Source organism: Pogona vitticeps, chromosome 2 (genome assembly GCF_051106095.1).
Source record: "Pogona vitticeps strain Pit_001003342236 chromosome 2, PviZW2.1, whole genome shotgun sequence".
Lineage (NCBI taxonomy): Eukaryota > Metazoa > Chordata > Lepidosauria > Squamata > Agamidae > Pogona > Pogona vitticeps.
The window spans coordinates 105,424,588-105,443,533 of NC_135784.1; the positions used below are offsets into that span (position 1 = coordinate 105,424,588).

Sequence of the window (18,946 nt, forward strand, 5' to 3'; positions counted from 1 at the left end):
ACATCTCATCATTCCAGTCTCAGACTCTCTCCCCCTCCACTCCTCTGGCTTCTTGCATTCTAATTCATCCTTCTTCATGAAAATGAACCTAAATATGTATGTGTCACTTTTGCTTTCCGATTTCATTCTTCCCTCAAGTTTGCTCTAAATGCCCAAATCTTTCACAAGTGATTACTTTTAAGATGTCTTTTGCGCCCCTACCCTTTCAAAGACCTATGTAGAGTGGCTTGTTGCTGCAATCCCGTAGTCAACCCCCTGTTAGCTATTGATAAGATCTGTAGCTTAGCCTGAATGTAAAGCTGGCAAGTGGTGGGGTTCAAGTCTAACCCTGGCCTGCCATTCTCAATCCACAAACCAATTTGTCTTCTGTCTTCCCTCTAGTTCTACACACCATGATGTTGCATTTCTGCTGAATGAGGAGTCAGTATAGGTGATCTCCAGATGAAGCTACAGTGGGGTCTTGACTTAAGAACGGCTTGAGTTAAGAACATTTTGACTTAAGAACCACTCTCATAGGAAAATATTGACTTGACTTACTTAAATTTGAGTTAAGAACTGAAAAAAAACCACGTGGGAGGCAGGGAAAGTGCAAAATGTGAACTTTCAGTTAACTGTTGGCCAGTGAAAAGGGTGCCTGTCTGCTTCCTCACTCCTCCCAGCGTTTAGAGAGTGCATTGGGAGACAGTCTTCAGACTGCCTGGTACTGTACTGCCTGGACTGTATTTTCCCTGCCTTCCCTGAACCTTTCTTGACCTAAGAAAAAAAGAAACAAAATATCCCCCTCTAGTGGTCGACGGTGGAACAGCAGCTTCCCATTAGTTTCTATGGACGGAAAAGAGCAGATAGGGATCAAATGGTTTTCAATGCATTCCTATGGGAAATGCAGATTTGACCTGAGAACTTTTTGACTTGAGAACCGCCTTCCAATACGGATTAAGTTCTCAAGTCAAGACCCCACTGTATATCCTGCTAGTAGTATCTGTGAGATAGCAGAAGAGTGCATGAGAAAGGCAAGCAGTGTTGTAGGGGGGAGGGAAGGGAGAGATGTTGGAGTTTGGGAAGTCTTCCATATTAACAGCTTTAAAGCCCTGAATATCACTTCACCCTTGCCTTTCAGTAAACATTGTCAAAAGCAGTTGATTTAATGAGACAAATGATGCTCAAGTCAAATTGCTGTGGGAACCATTTTAATGGCCCCATGACTTACATAAAGTATCCATGGTCAAACTGTATTTATGTGTGCTCTATAATATATTGAGTTTTGGTAATCTATAAACCCCGCTGGAAGAGGTAATAAATTGCTTCTGAAGCTGCATGATTTTCAAAAGTATTACCAGGTAGAATATAGGGGAGCTATTGAAAGAAAGATATAACTGGATATACTCAAATATTTAGATGTACCTGCACTTGTTCCTTGGATTTGAGTTAGCCAGGAATATACATTGAGCATTTATATTTGTATTTATATTTATAAAGTGTCTTTTTAAAAAATAATGTGTCCTAAAACAAAACTTAAATTCAACTCAGTCCATGATCTTAAAGGTAAACGCTTGTAATGGAAGCTATTGTCAAGCATATAGGTATGTGACGATTTCTAACCATTCTGTTTGTTTTGTTTGTGGTTGTTCTATATGAAGAGCTAAGATAGCTGGCTAAATGACAGAAGGAATGAGTTGATTGGCAAGTGAGTGCTGGGTGAGTGGCAGTCAGGACAGATACAACAGTTTGGAGGTGGTAAGAATATGCCCCTGTGGCAATGATCTGTCTTCTCCCAGGTCAAGTGGGAGTGAAGGGAGAGTATATAATAGTATGAGTTTTGGAAGAGGTAGCTGTGATAGTCTGTGCAAGCATATCAGGCAAAATCCAAAGAAACAACAAAACAAAACAAAAAGACTAAAAAAAGAGAGACAAAAACATGTAGCCACATGTTTTTGTTTTATTTTGTCTTTTTGTTTTGTTTCTTTGGATTTTGCCTGATATATAAGAGTATGTAAATGTTTAGAAAGTCAGGTAGGAAGTGGGATAGATAGGATTGTAAATATGAGGTAGAATTGTGAACTTTAATCAGAGGTAGAGATAGGATTTTGAAGTTTGTTAGGCTAAAGCTTAGATTAGGACTAGATGTGTGAATAGATATAATTTATATTAAAAGGTAGCATGAGGTGTCTGGCTTGTGTATTATTATTCCAGTCCTTGTTATTTAATCGGTTGTACAAATAAAAACATCTCTGTTTTGTACAACAAACATCTCTATATTTCCTAGTAATAAACACCCATGCAGGCTGATTGGTCTTGGCTCAATAAAGAGGGAATAGAAGGGAAAAAAAGTGTAACCATTGAACGGCTTTCGATCTGGGAACTGGTGGCAGCCACGTTACTGAAGGGTTAAAGTCCTAACAAAAGGTTGAAGTAAAGTCCTTCCGCAGGGGAAGATGGAGAGAGGCAAAGGAAGCTGAGAGTCCCAAATGCTTAGACAAGGGCAGATCTGTGGGTAGTTGCTCCTGTGTACTGCTGTAATGTGACACTAGCTGAAGGAGGTTTTGGTGTGCTACAATATGTTTTTGTTAAACACATAGCGGGAGGATTTCTGTGACATTTCACATTTTCTCTGCAAGCTATATTTGACGCAATAAGCAAATTCAATCAGGTTTATGAGTAATGTGGCCTTTCTCACCAGATTACTCATAAACATGTTCAAACCCACTGATAAACTCAAATGTAGGTTGCAGAAAAAAATACGACATGTCATAGAAATCCTTCTCCAACACAGTTTTAATGGGGGACCATGGTTTCCCAATATAGGAATGAGCCGGCACAAGTCTTAGGCTCCAGTATTCCCCATCTCCTTCTCCTGCCAGGAGGAGAGTCAGAAACTTTCACTTCAAAATTTTAAAGACAGTTACCTGTTATTTCCAGACTTGAAGAATTGTCCTTCCTTCCTTCCTTCCTTCCTTCCTTCCTTCCTTCCTTCCTTCCTTCCTTCCTTCCTTCCTTCCTTCCTTCCTTCCTTCCTTTAATTAATTAATTAATTAATTAATTACTTTTAATTAATTTTTATTCCGCCCACTATAACCAAAGGTCTCTGGGCGGCTTACAACAATTAAAATTCAAATTAAAATACAATAACTTTGCTGGAACCGTAGTTGGATAACATATAAAGATAGTAAATCACAGCTTGATTGTTGTCTAAAAGTTAAAACAAACCATAATTCTCCAAGTAGGGATATTATTCCAAATTCTGGATCTTTCTAGAGTGAAAGTATAATCTTTTGGTATTCTTTTGTGGTGGAGGGAGAGATATCAGTTTGTTCAGCCCCTTTTTTGAGTAACAAGAAAAAATCGTAACAGAATGGTTTTCTATTAAGTCTGAGTCAAGCCATTGACTTAAAGACTGCTTTTTGTAATGCAGAGCATATTGGGGCAGACAGTGTATGTGGGTGTCTTTTTAGAATTGTAAATGACACACTACCATATTTTATTTATTTATTTAATTAATATATTTTTAATACTTCTATACCATTAAACTGATGAGTGGTGACTCTGGGCAGTGTACAGCAGAATACAATATAAATTAGTAGCACTTTGTTTCCATTTATTTTGTGTATAATTATTGTGTTTTATCCGTTTGTTGTTCTTTTGTTTCTTTACTATACTTTTTAAATAAAAAATAAAAATTATTTGAAAGAAAAAAACAAATCTATAACAACAAACATAAGAAAGCTTACATCTACAATTAAAATTAAGTTAAAATCTGGCAGCAGCTAATCAAGTAGATGTTGACTATATAGCTTATATTTCTTCAACGTGGCCTCTATGAATCCACACCAGTGGGTTAAACGGTGCCTGCGATGGTCCTCTCGGAATATTTTAGAGCTATAAGAAAAGTAACAAAGTTTGAGTTGCCCTGCATCGCGCATGCTCCATCTGCCAACCTCAGTTCCTTTTTTTCCGCCTGCGGAGTTGGAACCTCTCGGTTAGAGCTGCTTTAAAACTATTCCTATTATCGTGCTTTTGACCTGGATTTGGCTTATCGACCTCCCTATCGCGGTTGCCTTGACTTCGGACTGTTTTTGATTTCTCTCTTGCCTCTGGCGATCGTGGAAGTACTCTAAATTGCTCTTAATTGCTGCCTATTTACCGCCTGCTGAGGTGCCACACACCTACCGGACTCATTCTATTATTACCTCACAAGATAGTTTCCAGCTTTCCTCAGCTTATGTCACCTAAAAGAGGACCATTTAGCCGCTGTTCCTCCTGCTCTAGGAAACTTCCCTTCTCAGACGGACATTCCCTTTGTGTTTTCTGTCTGGGGAAGACTCCTCAACCTAGCATTGCAAACACTGCAAAGAATTTACAAAGGCTACCCTCAAAGCTCGCCAACAACATCTCAAATACTTCTTGTGGAATCGAACTCTGTCTGCTTCACAACCATCGGATATGGAGTCTGCTCAATCTACATCCTTGGTCCGTTCTGAGGTTCGAGTGGTCTCCTCACCCCCTCTACAAACTACAAAAGAAAAAACTAAAGAAAAACCTAAGAAAAAACCAGCAGCAAAGAAAACACTTACCAGTTCGTCTGCTCCATCGACATCTTCGGACCTGAAACAGAAAAAGACAACAGTTAAACCCAAGGCAAAGTCCAAGGAACTTACTCTTGTTGTTCCCCCGATCGCAACATCTCTTCCATCACCCATACTTGAAGATTCTTCTCGGGACTGAGATTCGACGTTGGAAATGGGAGCCTCTTTACCACCTCAACAAGAACCCCCTGTCGACATCGAGAGGTCGCCAACTGCTAGCCAGCTAGCCCAAGCCATTGCTGGTATAGCTAATGCCCCTAATAGCCCTGTTTTAACTGGGCGGGTGTCTCGATCCCCATCTTCAGCGTCGGGATCTCTTGCCTTCAAGGCTGCACCTCCACCTCGAGGGAGACTGGAGAAGCCCTTGGATGTTCTCTCCCCTCGACATCCTCCAACGGATCAGGACTAGGGACCTCCATCGAAGAAACCTCAATGCTGTCACAGGCACAGGCATGGCTGTGACTCCGGCATTGAGAAACGCAAGAGGCATCGGCATCAAGAAGACGCCTCCTTCTCCGATTCAGATTACAGTGCTGAAAGAAGGAGATCGCGCCGTCGGCGTCGAAGAAGAGATTACTCTTTTGAATCATCTTCGACGTCGAAAGATCGCAGAAGAAGGAGCGCTATGCCTATTCTTCATCCTCACCTTCCGTGTCTCCACTGAGGAAACATCGACACCGAAAACCTCTCGGTGTCGATACCCATAAACCCTCGATGTCGACAGGACAAAAATCATCAGCGTTGACAGGTCACATTACCACTGATCACTCTAAGGAACTTCGACCTTCTGAACCTACAATGCCTCAGAGACCTACTATTGAGAAGGACAAAGGACAGCATTCTAGCATATTTCCTGTGTCTGTGATGATGAACACAAGATCTCTGGGGACTCCTCTGAACAGGAGGAGGAGTTAACATCTGAGGCTTCTCTAGAGACACCTCTACCAGCAGAACCCTTAGGGTCGGATGCTGCAGACATCCAGCCCTCTTCACCATCTGAAGATTTTTCCTCCTACACCCAGATAGTTTCCCGTATGGCGAGCACCCTAAAATTGGAAACTGACAAATCACCCCCACGCGAAGATGATTTGATCTTTGGTGACATCAGCAAGGAGAGGTCTCATCCCGTCAGTCTCTCCTATGTGCCTGAGTTACTGGACCTTATTATGGAATATTGGGAACATCTTGCCAATTCCACTTCTATGTCCAGGAGAACTGAAAACCTCTACCGCATTCATGGAGCCAAGACATCCTTCTTACTGAAGCATCTCGCTCCAAACTCACTGGTAGTAGAATCCAGCGTCTCAAAAATTCCTACAAAGGGCCATGCTACTCCTTCCAGTAAGGAGGGCAGGAAATTGGAAGTTTTGGGACGTCGCCTGTATACCATGACTACCTTTGTCTTGAGAGCAATCAACTACTTGGTAGCCATGGGTGCTTATCAGAAGCAACTGTGGTCTAGGGTTCTACCAGCTTTGCATGTTGCACCAGAAAATATTAGGCAACTGTGCCTCAACATTCATGCTGAAGCTTTAACAGTTTCAAAAAATCAACGCTTGGTATCCCACCGCATTGCTAATGCCACTGCTAGAAATCTTGCTTCTGTAATCACTTTAAGACACCATGCCTGGCTGAGATCAGCCAATATCATGGAAGATATTAAAACTAGGATCAAAAACTTACCTTTCAATCCATCAGATTATTCAGTGAAAAAACATACGAGAATCTTGAAAACCTGCATAAGAGTAAGAAGACAGCAAAGTCTTACTCAATGCAGCAACAACCAAGAAGTGGAAAGTTTCAGTGGCGTTCCAAATATCCCCAACAACCTTACCAGCAATCCACATCCAACACTTACCGTTCCTTCACGAACCAGGGTCAGCCAAGGTCTTCTCAGGCCTCTTCATCCACTTCAAGCTTCAAGCCTCAGTCAAGCCTTAAACGACAGTCCTACAAAGCACCCGGTAGGAAATCAAAACAATATCTTTGACTTCACCAGAACCATCTCCACTGTCAACCACACAACCCGCCTGTCTTGTCATTTTCACAACTGGCTCAAAATAACACAAGACTCCTGGGTCTTAAACATTATAAGCTCAGGCTACCAGCTGGAGTTTATAGAATTGCCTCCTCTAGGATGGGTCAAGCCTACATCGTTCGATCCCATCCTAGAAGAACAGATTCTCACACTTCTTGCAAAACAAGCCATCCAGAAGGTACCAAATCGGGACATACAAAACGGGTTTTACTCCCGGTACTCCATGGTACCCAAGAAGGATGGCAGCCTACGACCAATTCTGAATCGGAGGGACTTGAATACCTACCTCTAACCACGCCGTTTCAGGATGGTCACCTTAGAGGCAATCATTCACCTGTTGAAGAGAGGAGACTGGTTTATTGTCGTGGATCTTAAAGATGCGCATTTCCACATCACCATCCATCAAAAGTACAGGAAATACCTGTGTCTAATCTTCATGGACACCATTTACCAATATGTGGCTCTTCCATTCGGCCTTTCAACGGCTCCAAGGACCTTCACCAAATGCATGGCCCCGGTAGCATCTTACCTCCGTGTACAAGGGATACAGATTTACCTGTATATCGACGACTGGCTGGTGGTGTCCAGATCCAAAGCAAAAGCAATCAAGGACACACAGTATGTTCTTCACACTCTGCAATTGCTAGGCCTGTCCATAAACTACGAAAAGTCCCACTTGGAACCATCTCAAGTGATGGACTACATTGGGGCAAGACTGGACTCGATCCATGTTCACATGTTCCTGCCTCCGGAGCGCATTCAAAAAATAACAAGGGCAGTTCAAAAATTCAAGCCTCAGGCAGAGTGATAGCAAGGCTTGCACAACATCTTCTGGGTCTCATGGCATCAACAACAAGTACCTTATCCCACGCTCACCTCAAGATGCGCTCCCTCCAGTCTTGGTTGCTCACTCTATTTGATCCTCTGCAAGACAGTCAGCACAAGCGCCTAACAGTCACTCCAGATCTAGCAGAGCAACTTCAGTGGTGGACATTCCTACCACATCTTCTCATAGGACGACCTTTTCGACCCCTACAGTTGACATGCCAGGTCACAACGGACACCAGTCCCCTAGGTTGGGGAGCTCACTGTGAAGGGCACTAGATTCATGCCCTTTTGTCCCCTCAAGAAGCTTCTCTCCACGTCAATCACCTGGAGCTGATAGTGGTGATGAAAGCGCTCAGAGCATTTCTCCCTCTGGTAAAGGGCAGAGCAATACAGGTGGTCACAGACAACACTATGATCATGTTCTATATAAACAAACAGGGAGGAACACGGTCAAAGTCCCTTCTATTCCTGTCACTCCACCTATGGGAGTGGTGCTACCAACAGCACATCTTCCCCGTGGCCATTCATGTATCCATGACAGACAATCAGCTGGCAGATGAGTTGAGCCGCCACTCGTTTCAATCTCACGAGTGGGAACTCGATCAAAATGTGTTCCTCAGTCTGTGCCACAGGTGGGGACATCCATCCATAGACATGTTTGCGACGCTGACCAACAAGAAGTGCGACAAATACGCTTCCCGCGCAGGAAAGGGTGAGGGGTCACTAGGGGATGCCTTTATGGTTCCGTGGAACGAGGGCCTCCTCTGTCTCTTTCCACCGATACCCATCATTCAAAGAGCCCTAATCAGGACACTCTAGATGGAAGCGGAAGCAATTTTCATTGCTCCCAGGTGGCCACGACGACCATGGTTCTCCATGCTCCTGCAATCTGCGGTGGACAAGATAAGGTTACCCCTTCTCCCACATCTGATCATTCAGAACTCAGGGAACATCCTTCATCCGGACTTGGAATCCCTCCACTTGACAGCGTGGAGGATTTCCCATCAATAAAGGAGGTTATTGATAAAGCAAGAAAGCCAGCGACCAAGCTTCTTTACAAATACAAGTGGCAGAACTTTCTCAAGTTCACTAAGGAGTGCAAGTTGCAGGCTTCACCTGTGGCCTTGTCTACACTCCTGCTCTATCTCATGCATCTGTTTGATCTGGGACTTTACAAGTCTACCTTAAAAGTCTACACCTCAGCCATTGTTGCTTTTCAGCCCTATGGCTCTGAATCATCCAGGTGGTTTTCACATCCCACACTAAAAGCTTTCTTCAAGGGTCTGTCAAACATGAGACCTCCTCTAAAGAAACCTGTACCGCAATGGTCATTGCAAATGGTGCTTCATTGCCTCACTCACCATCCTTTTGAGCCAATGGCTTCCTGTGATCTTCGCTTGCTCTCATTCAAGACTTTATTCCTGGTGGCCATCACTTCTGCTCCTAGAGCTAGTGAATTGGCAGCACTTTGTGTAGACTCTCCATACCTTCAGTTTTTCAAAGACAAGGTGGTACTAAACCCTGATGTTTCTTTCCTCCCTAAAGTGGTTTCCGAGTTCCACGTTAACCAGCCTTTAGTATTACCAACTTTGTTTCCTGATCCAGTTTCTAATGTTGAGCGCATGCTCCATTCTTTAGATGTTCGAAGAGCATTGGCTTATTATGTCACTAGAACTAAAGACTTTAGGAAAGTTCAAAGACTGTTCCTCTGTTTCTACGGTCAGCGTAAAGGTTCTGCTGCCTCGTCTTCTACACTGTCCAGATGGTTGGTTTCCACCATTTCTCTTAGAGCTCATTCCACCAGAGCTGTTGCCACATCCACGGCCCTGCTGTGAGGTGTTGACATCCGAGACACTTGCAGAGCAGCTACCTTGTCCAATGTGTCTACCTTTGTTACACATTACAGACTGGACCTCCGGGTCAAGAATGAGACCAAGTTTGGGAGAGCAGTGCTTACATCAGTTCTGCAGTGACGACCCTCCTTCTGGTAAGTGAGCTTGCTAGTTACCTACTGGTGTGGATTCATAGAGGCCACGTAGAAGAAGGACAGGTTACTTACCTGTAAACACGGTTCTTCAAGTGGACCTCTATGAATACACACATCCCACTCAGCCTCCCCACTGTCTGTCATTGTATGGTCGAGTCCAACTCCGACTGTGTGGCGGGCAGATGGAACTGAGGTTTGACGGGCAGAGCATGCGCGATGCAGGGCAACTCAAACTTTGTTACTTTTCTTATAGCTCTAGAATATTCCGAGAGGACCAGCACAGGTGCTGTTTAACCCACTGGTGTGTATTCATAGAGGTCCACTTGAAGAACCATGTTTACAGGCAAGTAACCTGTCCATTTATTACATATTTAGTCAGTGTCCTACTTGAACAGGACATTGCAATCATGGCATATGCATTGGAGGCATCATAGAAGATGTCATCCAACTCACCACAGTCATGTGCAGTACTTTAATGAAACTGTTTTAATCCAGTGGTGGAGTTATGAAGCATTCATAGATTTCTAACCATGAATATTATGACACCACCAGGCAAAACATTATTTACTTTGTTTCTCATGCATAAAGATTATTTTGCTTTAACTTCTGGGAAGTTGTGAATACTTACAGCTTGATCCTGTACATGATGCTAAATTCCGATTTAGTCAGTGAGATTAAACTTCCAGGTGTACATTTGATTGTAGGCATAGCTATCAAGTATAATGCTTTGCTCAATACACCTGCATGCATATATAGAGATTCAGCCAATTACTGTATCTGTTCTTGCCTCTACACAGACATTTCTGTTGCATAAAAAGCACACCCTCTGTATGTCCGAATGATTTGGATTATACTTCTAATCTGCACAGTCAGTAAAATTTAATATGATAGCAGCCAGGTAGAATGTATGTATGTTCACAAAAATACACTATCAGTAATTTAAATTAGTTGTGCGGAACTGTTGGGAAGTTATATGGAGATTTAAATCACTCATGTTAATTGCCTTGGTTGTTTTCCAGGCTGTTTGGCCAAGTTCTTAAAGTTTTTCTTCCTAACATTTCTAAGGCAAAATCAGAAATGTTAGAAAGAAAAACCTTAAGAACACCATCAAACAGCCCGGAAAACCCACAACAACCATCGGATCCTGGCTGTGAAAGCTGTGAAAGCCTTCGAGAATAAATTGCCTTGATTTGCAAAACATTTGTTTGCTTTAAAAACAGTGGTGATTTGTAATCTGTATACTCGGCATAGCAGTTAACTTTATTTCTTTTTTGTTTGGGAGCAGATTTGCATTTTTAATCTTGCCCTGATTGTGTTAAACTCAAAATATTTCTGTTCAGTTGCAGAATGAAGAGGAGCCTGGTGAAAATCTGGAAGCTGTGAATGATTTTCCACCTCCTTACAGCAGCATTTCTGGAGAAAACTCAGGTAAAAAAATAAAAAACAAACTCGCCCAGTGATGTCTGATATTAGAATTGTTTTGTTGATTATTGGAAGTCTAGCAAAGTTATTTGCAGACCGCTTAAAATCACAGAAGAAATCATGACTGCATGAATCTGTTCTCTCTGTGAAGTAGTATTTATTTTACATTCCAGTGTTTTTGCCACAGACAGGGGGTCTAATTCTGAGAGTTATCAAACATTGCTATCTGTCTCATGTTACATTTCATTTATAGCTATGAATACTGCTGCCAGCAGTAGATCAAGAAAAGGGAGTAAGAGAGTGACAGCTTGCTTTCTCCTGCAGGTGTTGCTGCTTCCTGTTAGCATTTGCACTAATACAGAGGTTACGTAATCAACAAATTGAGAACAAAGCCTTCCTTAATTGACATGTAACCTCAAGCTCAGCAAATCAGGGTGGCATTGTTATAGATTATTAAAAATTTGGTTCTAACAACAGAGCTTCTACCTGTGCAGTGTATTTGAAGATGGTGGCTAATTATTGCTTTCTGCATTAAGAAAGTATCTTTCTCTCATCCTTCTTTATGTCTCTATGGCTTCTGAAAACATGCTGAACTCAGCTGTAATGACAGGCTATGATCATCCTGTAAAGTCCCAAATCATACAAGTTTCACGTTGACACACAGTGTAGAATTAGTAGGATGACTCAAAATACTGTAATCTTCTTCTGAGTGACATTCATTATATGATTACATTCATAATTGAAATCAGTATAGCTGTTACAACTTTGCATTTTGCAAAGTCAATTAACATGAATAGGTTTGAAGAGACTATATGCAGGGATTATTTCCTACACATACTGCATTCAGAGTGGAATAAAAGGCCTTAAAGCCTTGCTGAGCTACTATTAGTTGTGCAGTGATTTTAATATCCATCTTCTACCTATTTACTAACCAATGAACCTTGATTGTGTAAGACAAAACTAGACATTCTGCTTCATTCCATTTTTATCTGAATCATGCTCATAATATGTTGTTCACCAATTATATTTCAGGAAAAGTATTGTGCACTGCAGTGGTATGTACATACTGAACATCTTAGGAGTAAGCCCAAATGAACACAGTCTGTATTTGCCCTTAGAAGCTGTTAGTTTTATAGGGGAAAAAGAAGAAACAGTAAAACTGGTATTAGGAAACATTAGTATTTCTTCGTTTTCTAATGGTTGTTACAGGAGAGTCAATCTGATATTGTGGCCTTTGTACAATTTGAAGAATGCTAACATATGTTTTCCGTACATGTTTTTTTGAAAAGACACTGACATAATTGTGAATACTCATATCTCTTTAAAATGCCCCATTTCAGCTACAACTGTAATTTTTCCTCCAGTGATGAGCTCTATCAGAACCTGATACCTTACTCCTCCAGGAATCCTACATAAATTTATAGACCTCCCAGGCACAGAAAAGTTTCTGTGATTCTTCATAACTGACATTATCCCTGCAAAGGGTTAATCCCAGAATGAAAGCAAACAATAAGTGACAAGCTTTTCCAAACTTATCTGGGTACCTCATAATCAGACTTTCTTTTGCTGGAATATTTCCAGGCAACTTCAAACTTTGTTAATTCTATATAAGTTCTATTTATTTACATCATTTCTATGTTCCATACTTAAAAATAGCAAATCCAAAAAATAAAAGGTGTAAAAGCTTCCGTTGTAGAATATGTTGTTATTCTCCTTTGTTTCACATGGGTTTCCGCATCTGTTTTGTGATATTTCTATGTTAATTAACATCATAGGTAAAGCACAACACAAATTTAAAATGCAGTTTAAAATGCATTTCTATTTTTTTCCTGTTCTATCTGTTTCACATTATGTAAGTGTTCTGTTATTTACTCTTTCTCATGAAAACTGGCATAAACTTGAATGAGCTAGTTCTGCCTTGTTATCAGTTCTGTGTTCCAAAATAAGTGAGGGTGTTTTGGTTTTGTAACATAAACTATATCTCAGGTGTAGTTTTTCAATAATACTTTCTCTTTTAATATACCTCTCTGAGACACATTTTAAAAGAACTTTTCATTTTTAGGGCAACACCTCTGCACCTCATAAACTCATTTTTAAAAAAATTGTTAACAGGCTCCATTTGGATTCTTAGACCTTTCTCACATATCAAATAGATTTAGACCTGAAAACAAAACATTGTTTTTGTCATTTTGAAACAGGATGTGGAGGATGACGCTGAATAACAAATCAGTATCTGAATGGTCGCTACTTATTTTGCATAATTCACATTTAAATTGGTAACAGAATTTATCTTTTCCTTTTAATACCACCAGATTCTTTGTTGTTGTTGAATACATTTTTTTCCAGATGCAAAAGGTAGACTTAAGAAATGCAAACTTGTTGAACCTGTAATACAGTTCAGTACATTAACATACTTATACTCCAGATCATTGGTTGTAACTTTTAATTTGTTAACTACTCTGAACATTAACTTACTTCTCTATCCTTCTTACCTTCAGTGTATTTTGACTACAAAGATGAGTCTGGGTTTCCTAAACCCCCTTCTTATAATGTAGCCACAACACTGCCTACTTATGATGAAGCAGAGAGGACTAAGGCAGAAGCTACTATTCCTTTAGTTCCTGGAAGGGTATGTGCGTTTGATGTTATGTACTTTAATATGCTCTGAAGAAATCAAAACACTTCAATGAGAATGTAATTTTGTTGGCATATGATCTTTGTGGGATACCCAGTGTGGTGCAGTGGATGGGAGTGACAGACTAGGATTCAGGAGACCTGGGCTTGAATCCCCACTTAGCCATTAGAAGTTCATTGGGGGTGTGGCATTTGTAAAACCACATCTTTAAAATATCTCATGTACCTTGAAAGCCCTATTAAGGTTGCCATAAGTCCGTTCTGACTTGACAGCACGTACGTAGTGTAACATAACCTGATCCTTGTATATTTTTAGACAAGCATTGTCTTCTTAACAGCGTAGTGAAATCAGTGCAGTACCATGAGAAGTCTCATTAATATACTAGTGAATTTGAAAGGCTCCATGTACGCTGGTAGTAGTGTATAGATAAATAATAATGATGATGATAATGGTTCATCAATTCAGCTTATATTGTGTTTTGACAAGTGTGGTCTTTTAAATGATATGTGATCCTTTCTCTCCTGTTTGTAATGTATGGGAATATACATTTGATGCTAAATTTGTAGTAGTCTCTCACTTTTCCATGCTTTCCTTCTTGTTTTTTTACCTATGCAGTCTCCCTCCCTCCCTCCGTCCCCCTCCCTCCCCCTTTATGTATAAGGAACTGAGAGATTTCTTACGACTTTACTTTATGGACTTTACTTTATTGAACTTATACCCCACTCCTCTAGACAAAGTCTACTCGGGCGGCTTACATGAGTAATAAAATACAATAATACAATAATACAATAAAATACAATGAAATAACATACATACAGTGGTGCCTCGCATCACGATGTTAATTCGTTCCAGCAAAATCTCTGTAGAACGAAAACGTTGTGATGCAATTTTTAAAAGCCCATAGAAATGCATTAAAACCAGATTAATGCATTCCTAGGGGCTTCAAACTCACCGTCCAGCGAAGATCCTCCATAGTGTGGCCATTTTCGCTGCCTGTGCAGCGAGGAATCCGTGCGAAAACACAGCGGGTGGCCATTTTGTTTACCCGGCGGCCATTTTGAAACCGCCGATCAGCTGTTAAAAAATCATCGCTTTGCGATGATCGATTCCCGAAGCAGGGAACCGATTATCGCAAAGTGAAATTCCCCCATAGGGAACATCGTAAAAGCGATTGCAAAAAGTTCGCCGTGATGCGGTTTCGTCATCAAACGGAGCACCAGTCTTGCGGGGCACCACTGTATTATTTTCACTGAAAAAGGAAGTGGGGGAAGTGTTCTGCACTGACAGTTGTTGCACTTCTATTCTCTGTATCACAAAGTCGCGTAACATCCATCAGAATTTGCTAGTAATCATTATCTATTTCTATCTTAGGAGGAGGACTTCGTGGCACGAGATGATTTTGATGATACTGACCAGCTGAGGATAGGAAATGATGGCATTTTCATGCTGACTTTCTTCAGTAAGTACATTTTAAAGGAGCTGTTTGCAAGATTGAACTAATATTTTACTTTCATATTTTAAGATAGTCCATCTATGTAGGACTCTTCTGAATTTTATTATCCAGATTAATGGTGTGGTACATGCTTTCTCCTGCCTGCAAGAAATATAATTTCCTAAATGATGTCTTTGCTGCTGATACAGAGGACTTGTAACATGAATCAGCCATTTTGCATTAAGAATGGTTGTGCAGTGATTTGGGATGTTCTGCACCACCTTCTAATCACTTGGTTTAATACCAATCTGTAAGGAAGGGAGTTTGGGTGGTAAGTCAAAATCAGCCTCTGGAGATCAGGGAGATCTTTTTCAAGTTATATTGAAGAGGCGAGGAATGGAACTGACAGGGGAAAATGGAGGAGGAGAGTAGATATTTCCACTTATATCAAAATAAGAAGAACTCTACTGAGTCAGACCAAAACTCCCATCTAGCCCAGCACTCCTTTTCCTCAGAATGGCCAACCAGATGGCTCTGGGAAAACATGAAGACAGCATTATAGTCATATGCAGCTGCCAGGTTTCCAACACACACTGTGTGCCTCTCCATATCGGTTACTGCTCCCCAGTATGGAGCAGTGTGGAGACGCATACAGTGTTTGAAACTGGGGAGCTGCATGTGACTATAATGTCCAGTTGTTATTTGCTGTCAAGTTGAAACTGACTTATGGAGACCCGGATAGAACTTTCAAGGTCAGTGGGATATTTAAGGAGTGGTTTTGCCCGTCCCACATTGCCAGCGAGTTTCTATGGCTAAGTGGGGATTCAAACCCAGGCCTCCTGAACCCTACATTGTCATTCTATTGACTACACCACTACAGGGTTACATAATGACTAGTAGTCATAGGTAATTTCCCTTGAGAGGGCCATTTGGTGCTTAGATCATACCAGTAGCTTGGAATTGTGCATAAAATTCTTCAAAGGCTGTCTTTTCCGTCTTTTTCCACAAAAGTGTTTTTGTTGTTTTTAATCTGAGCAGTGTCATGTAGCAACGAGCAGTATTTTTGTTTCCTGTGTTCATTGCACCTTTAATGGTAATTTTTCAAGGGATTATATTGACAGTAAATAATAGAAATCTGAATCAATTACAGTATTTGATTTCCATTGTACATCAGGGGCAGGGAGACATTGTCTTCTTTTTTGCTTCCTCAGTGGCATTCCTTTTCAACTGGATTGGATTCTTCCTCTCTTTCTGCTTGACTACTTCAGCAGCAGGAAGATATGGGGCTATTTCTGGATTTGGTCTCTCTCTCATTAAGTGGATCCTGATTGTTAGGGTAAGTTGCAGAGTGGAAAAAGAAGTGGCATAAATAGGAGTTGTGGATTTGAGACACAATGTAATAACTAATCCCTTTGTCATAAAAGTCCTGAAGAGAAAGTTTGAGTATATCATATCTTTCTGTAACGTATTAAGGAAGAGAAATCTGACTGACACATTTTAGAAGACTTGCCTATTAAATGTATTAAGCTCTGGCTGAGGTGTTTTACTTTTCTCCAGCTGCAAGATGTCTTTCAATAGAGTATGGTATATTGTCCTCATTGAAAGACGTGTCTAACATTGGGGATGGCTATAATGCTGTTGGTGCACTTTTATTCTTGTCTAAACGTTCAGATTGATACCATGACCTTGTCTTGCAGCAGGCTGATAAGACGTTACTGTAGAGTAGCTGCATGCTGCATGACGTTAGTTCCATTACTCTTCAAGGCAAGCAATTTCAGGAACTTATTAGGAGGGAAATGGTCCCTGTAGACAGACTGTGACAAGGCTGCTCCTGTAAATGGAGCAGATCGGTAAATCACCTTGCTGTGTAATGCTGTGAGATGAAGCATGGCTAGATGGCAGAGGAAACTGGAGATTTCCTGCTGTCTGAAGTGGAAAAAAAGTGCCACTCTTCCCTTGTGGCAGCACTTCCTCCACTTCATGGCAGTTTCCCATCATGAAAGTACTCTCCTCCCCCCGGGAATACAGTATGTGAGATTTCAAATGCAAAACTCAGCCACAACAGGGACTCAAAAGCAATTAGCAGATCAGGTGAAGCTCTGGATAGAGTCAGAGGAAGAGGTGATCAGTCAGACACAGTGCCTCCCCAACATTAGATGGATCCCTGACTCTCCATTTTCAGAGGAGCTAGAATGGCATTATGGCGGCTGCAGAAAGCTGGCCCAGCTCTAAAACAGAGCTGTATGTTCCAGAAGAGGAAGATGAGATTTGGTGCAGCTATACGTAGGAATGAGGAAGAAATGACATGCAGGTGATGAACTGCTGCCAGACTTTTTTCCACTAGACATTGATTCACTCCGTCTTCTTTCTTCCATGGGATCTGCTTAGCTGAGGAAAGAAAAGTCTCAGGAGGAAATGGAGAGTTAGGGAGTGGCAGTGAAAGAGGAAGAGCAAGAACAGAGAAAATGAGAGGAGTCTTGAAAAAAACAGCACAAGCCTCACTCTTCTGTGGTGGCAGCTACTGCCTCACCTATCTCTGGAAGCCACCTCCTCAAGTTGTCCGTTCCTGTGAGGAACCTGTGCTGGCTGCCAAAGCAGCCTGGTCTCTGCTGGAGGGAGATGCGCAGCGTAGTTCTTCAGAGCAGGAACAGCCTTTCAAACCTGGAGGGAGCAACAGATTTGCCGTGCTTGGCAAGCCACCTCCCAAGCCAGCTGCTTTGCTCTGTGTAATGGTAGCACTGGCCTTCTAGAAAGGCTTGAAGACAGGAAAGTCTGTTTCTTGGTGTAATGGATTTCTACAAGGTGTTTGAGGTAGAGATATGTGGCTTAGTTAAGCTACTATAAATCAAGGCTGTGGAATGTTTGGCTCCAGAGGCTAGGCTGCAGTTTCTGTCGTCCTCTCCACTTGCTTTGGTGACTAGGGCTGAAGGGCTCTACAGTCCATCAGTATCTGGAGGGCCACATGTCACCCACCTTGGTATAAGGCAGCAGGTGAATGCTGAAGCAGAAACATCTTCCCTGCAACATATGTGATGTTATTGAAGAAAGTGAGAGATATAATGGACCTAGTCCTTCAGTAGTGCTGTTTGTACACTATAGTCCATTGACCAACCATTTTGATTAGAGCTATTGGGCAGGTTTTGAGAACAATTAAAAATTATCTACCTTCTTGAAACATAGAAGATCTTAATAAAGCTAGACTTGCTTTTTATTACACAATGCTGTATATATAAAATGAAGCTGCTGCTTGCTAAGTGATGTTTATTCTGAATTCCACCTTCAGTATACCTTTTATTTAGGAAATGAAGAAGAGAAAATACTTGCCTTTGGGGACAATAAATATTTGGGAAAGAATTATTTGAGTTGCTGAAAGAACATACAATTTAAAGAGTGCATACTTTTTAGCAAATTGTTGCCATTGAGATGAGATGATGTGAGGGAGGTGAGATATAATGAACTTAGCCCTAGGAAGAAGGCAACAGATGGGTGGCTGTATAGGGAGGAGGGTTGTTTGGCGGTATGTAGGGGGAAATAATCATATGATCACATTGACTTCAGATGTAAGAAAACAAAGTATTCAGAATCGAGTCTGTGTACCATGGATATTTTTCTGTAGCTGCTTTTTGCATGGGGAATGTTCTGTAACCTTGCCTATGCTCTTGTCTATAGAAATATATAAAAATCTGTATTTATTTTTGTATGAGAAGCTGGATTAACCATTGTTGCAGACTCTGATTGGCAGTGACTGTCCATGATGTCAGGCCATAATTCTTCCTAGCAACTGCTTCTAGAGATTCCTTATAACCACAGATGCCGGGAGTTGAATCTGTGTCTGAAAAGCATGTGTTCTATCACTGAGCGACACTTTCTACCATATATTTATTTGTTGTTCTGTTCCATTAAGTCCTCCCAAGAGCTCAGAAATACAGGGAAATCAGTCTTAAAAACCATGACCGCTAAGCAATGCAGTTCTGATAGTATCAGAAAATAGAACTAACCACACACACACAAATATTTAAACAAA

At 41.2% G+C, this 18,946-nt stretch overlaps 1 protein-coding gene across 6 annotated transcripts in view; it reads left to right on the forward strand.

Annotated features, from left to right (window-relative positions):
• The window catches only part of NDFIP1 (Nedd4 family interacting protein 1), a 55,558-nt gene that overhangs the window by 17,374 nt on the left and 19,238 nt on the right, over nucleotides 1-18,946 (forward strand). For 4 of the 6 annotated variants that reach the window (XM_072990209.2, XM_072990208.2, XM_078385768.1 and 1 more), the window contains 4 exons: nucleotides 10,774-10,861; nucleotides 13,354-13,484; nucleotides 14,862-14,949; nucleotides 16,134-16,258. In XM_072990209.2, the coding sequence (XP_072846310.2) occupies nucleotides 10,774-10,861; nucleotides 13,354-13,484; nucleotides 14,862-14,949; nucleotides 16,134-16,258 (432 nt within the window). The remainder of the gene's footprint in view (nucleotides 1-10,773; nucleotides 10,862-13,353; nucleotides 13,485-14,861; nucleotides 14,950-16,133; nucleotides 16,259-18,946) is intronic. The other 2 variants (XM_078385769.1, XM_020806294.3) reach the window with 1 other exon arrangement.